The sequence below is a fragment of the Antedon mediterranea genome, chromosome 2, assembly GCF_964355755.1.
Source record: "Antedon mediterranea chromosome 2, ecAntMedi1.1, whole genome shotgun sequence".
NCBI lineage: Eukaryota > Metazoa > Echinodermata > Crinoidea > Comatulida > Antedonidae > Antedon > Antedon mediterranea.
Window position 1 is genome coordinate 16,290,183 of NC_092671.1, and position 9,918 is coordinate 16,300,100.

The window sequence follows — 9,918 nt, forward strand, 5'->3', positions numbered from 1 at the left end:
CCTGTAAAAATCGGATGCCGTTAAAATGTCAATTTACGGTACAGCCATTGATTGAATATTCTCTCAGTAATTATTGAAAACGGTCCAATCACAAAACACCATTTATAAATGTAAATAATGTACGTAACTTTAGTAACTAACTAATTAATTTAATTAAAGTCACTTAATAATGATAACAGATTGATGATAACAGATGATTGAGAATAAAATAAAGGATACACTTGTGCACTAACCATTCAACTAAACAGTTGACTTGTTGAGAAGCTTTTACATAACGTATTGTGAAAACAGACAATGTATAGCGGGAACAGGTCGTATAGATACGAAACTGCAGACATAATACCGTACAAGAATCGGGCCCATAAACTATATAAAATTTGGTTAATTTCAGAAATAATAATTTTGAAATACTTTAATTAGCTGGCAGCCATTTTAGAATCTGTTTTTCTTTTGTGGAAAAAATTTATTCAAATTTATTCAAATTTATTCAAAGTTTTATTGATTTTTTCAGTACATTCAGTTTGCCATTTTACTTTTTTTTTGTTAACTCATTTTTTTAAATCAAAAGTTTTGAAATGATAAACATGGGCACTATGATGAAATACCATTAGGCCTATAACATTATTTTCATAATAGTCTTTATAATTATTTTATATTTTTTCATTTTTAACTGAATATCTATCGATTGTGTACAATCGTGTTTTATTTGTGTAACAACCCAGAAGAATCTTTTTAGAAGAGTTTTACTCCCATTAAAATGTTCAAACAATTTGAACTCGATGACGCATGTTAGATAAAGAATATTAGAAAAAATCACTTTAGTAAGACAAGTCTATCTATAATTATTTTTCTTACTCGTCAAAATATGACGTAGGCTATTGTTAATCAGAATTTAGATTTAATAGCTCTATTAAATGTTTGTGAATGCATTAATGCGAGTTTTTCTTATTTCATATACAGCTCTTGATTACAAAGGACAAACGCATTAGAAACTCAATCACTCTAAGAAATGTCAAAACACTTACGAAGCCGGTTACCTGGTATTGTTAACTATATAATCTATGATTGACAAGTCCCATATTTTATTTATTATACAATTATAATAACATAATGGCAACTATAGAAATCAGTAAGATTTTATTCCCATAAAAGAGTTAATGTAAAACTAAGAAACACACGTTTCTACATTTGCTACGTTATTCAGAGCTTCAACTTTAATTAACATCCGAAAATGGGTTTTTCTATTAATGGTTGAATGCGGCGGTGAGCTAATATCACATTAATGCAACTGATATAAAGTATACTCCACTGTACAACCACTATGAAAGCGAGGGCTCCTGTGTCAATTCCACAATTATTAAACAAAAAAAATGTTATTATGCAGTTTATTAAAACTAAATGTACCGTTGAAAACCCAAAATAAAATAAATGAAGCAATTATAAATGTATGTAAAACACTATGAAGCTGATTTTTATATTATATATTGTTATATTCATAATATAGGCCTAATCTCAATAACCAGTTATATTACATCATTTTTGTTAAACAGGGAAAATCTACCGCTAAAGTAATGCTTAATCATATAAAATATGCAGAGACGTTTGCCCATTTCACTAGCCCATAATTCGTCATTAAGTATCATCTTACAAGTCTGATTGTTTATTGTCATTGTCATTTATTGTCTTGAATACAATGTTTTAGGATGTTAACGTCATATACTGTTGATTTTCTATTTAAAATAATAATCATCACACGCATGTTTTTGTAATTAAAACTAAGCATAAATAATAATCGATTCAATGGTTTGTTGAGAATATGAAACATAACGCTAAAAATAATAATATGTCTAATACATTTTAAAATTAATTCCACATAAAACGATAGCAAGGTACGAATACAATAATAATCATCAGAGAAGTTCCCTGGTATAATCAGAGATGTGAACGACACCGATAGAACTTTAAATTAAAGGCAACATATGATTTTGTCTGTTGTCATATTCAATATTTATTGATATGATATGGAATATAATTATTATCAATATTTTACAATAGTTTTTAAACATCGAAGTTGGTTTGGTCTCAGATCAATCTGATTATATAGGATTAGGTTATATCAGATTAGATTATATTAGATTAGATTATATCAGATTAGATTATATCAGATTAGATTATGTTAGATTAGATTATATCAGATTAGATTAAATTAGATTATATCAGATTAGATTATATCAGATTTATATTTGATTAGGTTATATCAGATTAGATTATATCAGATTAGGTTATATCAGATTAGATTATATCAGATTAGATTATATCAGACTTACTTCATAATAAATGACTGACAATATTGTTAACCGTCTAGTATCGTTTGATTTGAGCAACATTCAATTATGATACGTTCATAGTAGAGTTGTAGCTTCCAATCGCAAGGTCCAGAGTTCTATCAGGACCAAAGTGCCACTGATGTGCCTCTATTACACGATATTAGTTTATTCTGTAATTGATAAGTAAACTGTGAGTATACTTCGATGTATTGTATATGAAATTGAAAACAGATAATTTTAGCACTGGCGAAAGACTAGACAGATAATTTCACTTCGGTTTAATGCCCTATAGCAAATACTATATTGACATTTACGTTGGTTGTACTTATATAACCGTCAGTGGAAAGGTTCTTAGAACTGTTTTTCGTATTCTTCACGGATCATACAGCTCTAATAATGTGTAAAAACATAATTTTGTGAATACGAAAATAAATGTATTCATTTTCGTATTCACAAAATTATGTTTTTACACATTTATATTTGTTAATGTTTTTATTATATTTAATATCTCTATTAAGATACTAAGTGTGAACACACCACGTGTACTAGTAAAGTAAAATTGTTTATATTTATATATAAAATAATATAATTGGCTGATTAAACTCACAAATACAAATTACGTAAGCATGTTATTTCTAAGAAATAACTTCTCTGAATTGATAATATTACAGAATACTGTCATGGTGACAGACACAAAGGCAGCTTGCGCGTGCAAAAACCGTACTGTCATCATCGGTTGAACGCGCGCGCATAGAAAATACAACACTTATTATCGTTTGATCGCGTGCGTCTAATATGTGTACATACAATGTTGGTGATATAATAATAAGAAACAGATTTTATTTTGCTTTGGTTAGAAAATAAATATATCTTGCAAGATTAGAGCTTGATTTATGGTCCATCATGCATCAACTTGTTGATATTAATCACTTTTAGTAGCAAATTAGTTAACATAATGCCAGCCTAATCGAATGCATCTGTTTCTATATGACAAGATGTAATATCTTTTTTAGTGTAATAAAGAAGATTTCGTTTTTATCAAAACTTCTCATAAATGATAATGCAATTGCCTTTTGTTCTGTTTAAGAAACATAGACAATTAGAAAATAAAAGCAATGACAGAAATACAAAAGATTGGACCGACTTTTCGGCTTTTTGTTATCTCGTCTGATTGAGAATTTATTTTAAAATTGAGAATTAAAATAAAGGTTTTTATTATAACGGAACCTATATTAGGCAAAACTTATTATCTTTGATGTTGACGAGGCAAGTCAGCTGTTGAAGTGAAAAGCCTCTCGGCATGTCTCATTAGACGAAACAAGTTGGGTGAAAATCACCCTAAAGGGTGCATAGACAATAAATTGCATTTACATTAAAGGTACAGTATCGCACATATTCAAAAAAATGATGTTATAGCATTGTTGTAATTAGTAATACTGTGATTTGCTGGTTTACATGCTTTCTGGTTCCACTAAAAAAATAACTGATTTAATTTACATGAAGGAAATTTTGTACATAATTTAAGTGTTAGACAAAGCAATTAATGTCAATAATATGTAATAGTAATTAAAGATGCGTTGTAACCGCCTGTCTGTAAAATCAAACTCAATAAATTGAAAATTAGAATTCGTCATCTTGCTCGTAACATATTCCAACAAACCAGTTAACCCACAAATTACAATGGGTTTACGACCATCATTCTAGCGCGCATGTTCGTAGATTCCCCGCGTACAAAATTGGCAGCAATTCGGCCAACATAAAAAGAGTTTATTTTGGAAAAAAATAGTCATAAATATACAATATACTGTAATAATATCTACGAAGAACTATTAGAATAATAAATATTATCGGAAAGATGGACTATCGTAAAGACAATCTTATCCAACACAGTTTTTTTGTCTTCTCCTGCATTAACCAATGCTAAATCATCTCTGTTTTCCTTTTAACTTCAATTCGTCTATCATCACCACCACCACACTCGATCTCAAAACAATAAATTATGTCTGTACCCACCATTAAAACCAACTCATGCCAACTCAGGACCAGACTGTGGAGTAATCTTCCATCCACCATTTATAGGCTCTGGCTCTCAGAATGTATTAAAAAAAATATCAAAAGTTACATCTTTTCTAAATACTAGCCAATCATGTCTTAACCCCACTTGTCTTTTACAGTTTATTTATTTATTTACCTATTTTTAAATGTATTCTTTTATTCATGTATTTTTTTTTATTCATTTCACCACAAGATGTTTTTTCATCTTCACGGGCATCTGCCTTCAAACTCTAACCTCATATCTTTTTTTTTTGCTTTGTACGTTTATTATGCTTTATGTCAAAGTATATAAATAAATGTTATGAAACTTGACAAAGTGTTGTCGTCGAAACAACCAAGAAACTCACAGAGACGGTCTATTGGCAGAAAGACGTCAAAATTAAACTATACCGCTGAGGGCAGCTTATAAGACAAATAAATAAAGAGGATGTAAGTTCGGGGAATTGCGGGTAGTTTAATTGTTGGAGTTATTTTAAACTTACTTACATATTTACACACAACACAAATAAGTAAATCTTTCCCAGTTTATTCAGAGTATACATTTAACAATACATAATATTTATTTCTACTGATACAAGCAATGCTAAATACTACTTAATTATTGATTTATAACATTGAGAATAAGAGCTACGTTACTTATTAGAATATTTACATTGCATGCCTGTGATTCTCACCCCAAATAATTTAATAACTTGTTTTCATACGACATGTTGTCTTTCCGATAGTTCTTCTTTCCGACAATATATTTTGTCTTTCGTAGGCATTATTACCAAAGATTGTATAATCTTATATAATCTTTGTTATTACAGTATATAAATACAGACAAAACCTGAGCGGGAGGCGTATACGATTCTGTCAACTAATCAACTTGACATTAACTTATTGGCCGACTGTGTATGTCGTAGATTGATCTTCGTATGTCCTTTTTGTCAGGTTTTTACTTTTTTTCCTAGACTATACTAACTTTGACTATTGAATTTAAGTAAGGCAACCTCTTGTATTGAAAGTTTATAAACAACTAATTGGATTCACCACTAAGCACAATAGATGTATCTTGATGACATGGACCATTTATCAAGCCAGTGCTAGCGTTAGCTTACCATCTTAATTCAATCTAGAGACAAACAAAATGTGAAAGCTACATTAAAAACGGTTTCAGTAAATCACTGCTCTAATCTTCGGCTGTCTTCTATTCCACATTTGATAATTTGTTTATGCTTCTATAATTAAGATAAATTATAGTAAACTCGATTATGTCTGAAGCGCAACATAACTGTTAGATTCTGAGTGTTACTGTTTTTTCTTCCAAAGAAAGAAAATCTCACCCTCTTGTCTGATTTTATATCCTTCAGTACTCTTCCATTTGATACCTTTCAAATTATTTAGGCCTATTTAGAATGTATTATTCAAAACATTAAGAACGTATAGAAAGCAATTATGTTTGTCTTTATTTGTTGTTTTTATTTGCTTAAAAAATTCCTAATTTTGGAAAACTGAAATTCGATAAACAACTCGAAATTGAGTACTCTTCCATTTGATACCGTTTAAATTATATATTTAGAATGCATTCACAATATTAAAAACGCATGGAAAGCAATTATTTCTGTTTATTTGTCTTCATTTCTTGTTTTTATTTGCTAAAAAAAAGTCCTAATTTCCCTCCTACACACTGAAAACTTAATTTGATAAACAACTCGAATTGTTTGGAGAGGGCTCGTTTGTACAGTAGTATAACTTACAAAATTTTGCAACTAAACATAAAAAAGATTTGCGATTTTATGTGTAAGAATTAAATATAGGCATAGGCCTATTGATACTACTAATTACTTTTTGAAACCGTACCATCTTAATCAGCATTTAAACACAGTATCACTGACGGCATATAAAGCTCGGTCTACACTATCAGTTTGGCAAAAGTGTGAGGTGCCGAAATATGGTAGTGATAATGACATCATCATGTCCATATATTTGCACATCACATTTTGTTGCCACATAAAGTTTGATAGTGTAGACAGAGCTTTAGGATTGCCTGGCCTACTAACATTGTAATCAAAGCTGTAATATCAACAAAAAACAAAATGGGAAACGGAAAAATATTAATTGTTGTTTGTCCAAGAAAAAATGCATGATTTCGCTATTTGGTTACAATCAATTACGAAGCTGCTTATGTAGATGTGAGCATTTTATGTGAATGGTGTGAGGCGATGATACTTAGAGGCAGGATAAGCGATGTAATCGCACCGATAAATACTCATCAATCGGAGCTTATGTATCTTAAGTAGGACGAAAAGGTTACACAAGACCAAGTGTTTCAGCATTGCTTTAAATTATTTCTGTGCACGATCCTTTTATGCTTCCGTTTATTTGTTTACAATCAATTGCGAAGTTGCTTAAATTACATTTGAACATGTTACATGAATGTTGTGGGGCGGCGTGGATGATATCGATACCCGGGTTTGAAAACATTTTAGTCAAATCTTTCAAATCAACTAAATTTAATCACATCCTTACATGTATATGATTGATCTGTAGATCTACTCAACGCTTCCAATTCTTTTACTGGCGGTAAGATAAGGAAATATTTTTAAAATATTTCTTTCTCTTACCGCCCGTATTTCCTTAAGTTCAATCGATGTATTAGTTTTTGAGATAGAATTTGCTAATCTCCCTCTCGCTTGTTTTAATTGCATTCATTTAATTGTAGACTTACTTTCATTTAGAATATATGCCTATTTATTAGAAATATTAAGAATACAATTCTCAAGATTTGCGTCATTTTAAGACCAATAGTTCCTCAAAGTTTAATCCAGATATTGATTGATTTCGATCCGCAAAATGATCAACTGACAAATTCGATGACTGAACGACCCATGAGTTGACCAAATGATCAATTAAATAACTTTATTGTAAACGTCCATAACATTAATAGGATGCAAGTTTTGGAATCATATATTCAGTACTCCCTTGATATATATACTATAACAGATTCAAAATACTTGACAATAGCTTCAGGCAATCGCATATTGGCTTATATCTAGATAAACACTAATCTGAGATCACATTCTGGGGTTCTCATTTTATTTGATAAAATATATTTTATAACTTATAAATTGAATATTTCAAGAGCTAAGTAAGTACATTATTTTTCGAAAATTACAGCATTATTCCAAAACAAGGTAATCCGAGAAACTACACGCATCTATAGCGGTATTTGTTAAGTGGCAAAATGGAATGATTAAGAGTTGACTATTTCCATAACACTAAGCCGGTAGCTAAGCTTTCTTGACGTCGACAAGGGACAGTAGATTTTGTTCATTATCAATCCTCTATTAATGAACCAAAGTTTGATATCAATTTAGAACAAATGCTTGTGAATAATATATTTCAGAATTAATTCAATTCAACTGGATTAAATCAAATCAATTTATATTCCAAAAGCTTGATTTTCAATTGTAATAGAGCTGATTATTATTAGGATATATTTTAGTTGCTGTTTGTTTAACTGGGTGAATTTTAGTGGATTTTTTACAGGGGTTATCTGTTAGTAGATAGGCGTTTACCGTGTTGCAGAACGGTAGTCGCAGTTTTATTTTCAATATTTGTAAAGTATGTGTTAGTAGTGTGGATAAGCGTCGCAGATGGTTTTAGTTACTCTAGGTAATATTTATGATTTCTTTAAATGTTCAGATGAGATTAGTTTTGTCCATACCAGGACATTGGTAATTAATTAATAATACATTAATTTAATGAATCTGCACATCCGTCAATAACAATTGTTACTGTTTCTATTAACAAAACATGATACGGCGTTGCTTATGCTGTGGTTTATATAGATGGCGCTACCACAATTTTCACTTCTTTTAATACTCAACTTGTCCGTCGTCCCCCTATTCGTATACAATACTATTCGTTTAGTGTGTTGTACTATGTGATTAGTGTTAAAATGGGTCTAGGTTTACGCGAAAAATAGTGGAGAATTGTACACACAAAAAATCGATGCCTAAAATTTGATATGGGCTTTGTAGATTTAAAAAAAGAAAAATATGTGGATATAAATAAAAGTAAAGTCTTAATACAACCTAGAAATGTATAATACTTTTATTTCTTTATATGTTATCCTATAAATATCCTAGCCTTGCTAGCCTACCTTTCAATCTAAATCAAATGTACATTTAGATAAGTATTATTTAAATTGGTAGGTGGAACTCGAAAGACTTGACCGGCTGTCTGTTCACCTGGGAGAAGGACCACTCTGATCACAAATCCGGGTAGACAGAATTTTTCACATGAAAGAAGGCCAGATGGACAGGTCATTGAATCAGATATCCGGCAGGCCATTGCAGCGTCGGAACATCACCAGTCGTCTCGGTCTCCGTGCCACTGGATTTTCCAACGTTGGAGAAAAATATAAATTTCATCTTTCTCCTCATGCCATTAATTGTACCAGATTATTTGAGTAATCTTAATAAATATTATCAACCAGCTAGCTCACTTAGGTCATCGGATGATACTACACTGCTTAGAGTCCAATTTTTATGCGTACATTCTAATATCATGTGATTCGTACATTAGTTTTAAACGTACTCTTAAAACACATCTTTTAATTTTAGAGTTTGATTGATTTTATAATTGTACGAAATTTTTAACACACATTCTTACCTTTTAAATTATTTTAACCATTTTGAATTACTATAGTATCACTAGTTTTAATTGTCGTATTTTTAACTGTTTTCTAATGTTGTTTTAATTCTTATAATGGTTTCATACATGTATGAAGCCCTACTGCGACTATGAGCAATCATTGATTGGATATATGGCGCAATATAAATGATTTTATTATTATTATTATTATTATTATTATATGTATATTTTTTTGTGTCGTTAAAGATAAATATTGCACAATCATAACATTTGCTACCGGCAGATGTACAAACGAAATGCTGCCACCTATCGATATAAAAATAACAAAAATAACCGATAGAGGGATGCAAGAGTATTTGGGTCTTCCATGTCTAGGGCCTTACCTGTTTCACGTGTGTGTTCCGAAAAATAGCCAAATTTCGACCCTTTTATTTTTGACATAATGACATGCGCAGAATCGCATAATTTGGTCTGTACATGTTACCTCATATACAGTCAGTATTTGAAAAAAAAATATTGCCAGTGTCTTTTAAAAGTAGATTGATGGCATATATTGCGTTATCATCATCTTATAGAGTCATAGTAACCAGTTTTTGTCAAAAAATTAAAAGGTCGAATATTGTTAATTTTTAAAAAAATGTCCAAAATATCGACTTTTTAAAATGTAATTAATATGCAATAATATTGCCATATATGCGCATATATTGCGTTATCATCATCTTATAGAGTCATAGTAACAAGTTTTGTCAAAATATAAAATGTCGAAATTTTGTCATTTTTGGAAAATGTTTCTGTACAGGGATTTTTTCAAAAATGGCCAAAATAGACTTTTAAAAATTTAATTATTATGCAATAATATTGCCATATATGCGCATATATTGCGCTATTATCATCT

General features: G+C 30.2%; 1 protein-coding gene across 1 annotated transcript in view; it reads left to right on the top strand.

Annotated features, from left to right (window-relative positions):
• The window catches only part of LOC140040574 (cyclin-dependent kinase 2-like), an 82,600-nt gene extending 73,572 nt beyond the window's left edge, over positions 1-9,028 (top strand). Inside the window, exon 7 of the mRNA XM_072086610.1 lies at positions 8,582-9,028. Within this exon, the coding sequence (XP_071942711.1) occupies positions 8,582-8,638 (57 nt within the window). The 3' untranslated portion in view covers positions 8,639-9,028. The remainder of the gene's footprint in view (positions 1-8,581) is intronic.
• Positions 9,029-9,918: the final 890 nt, after the last annotated feature.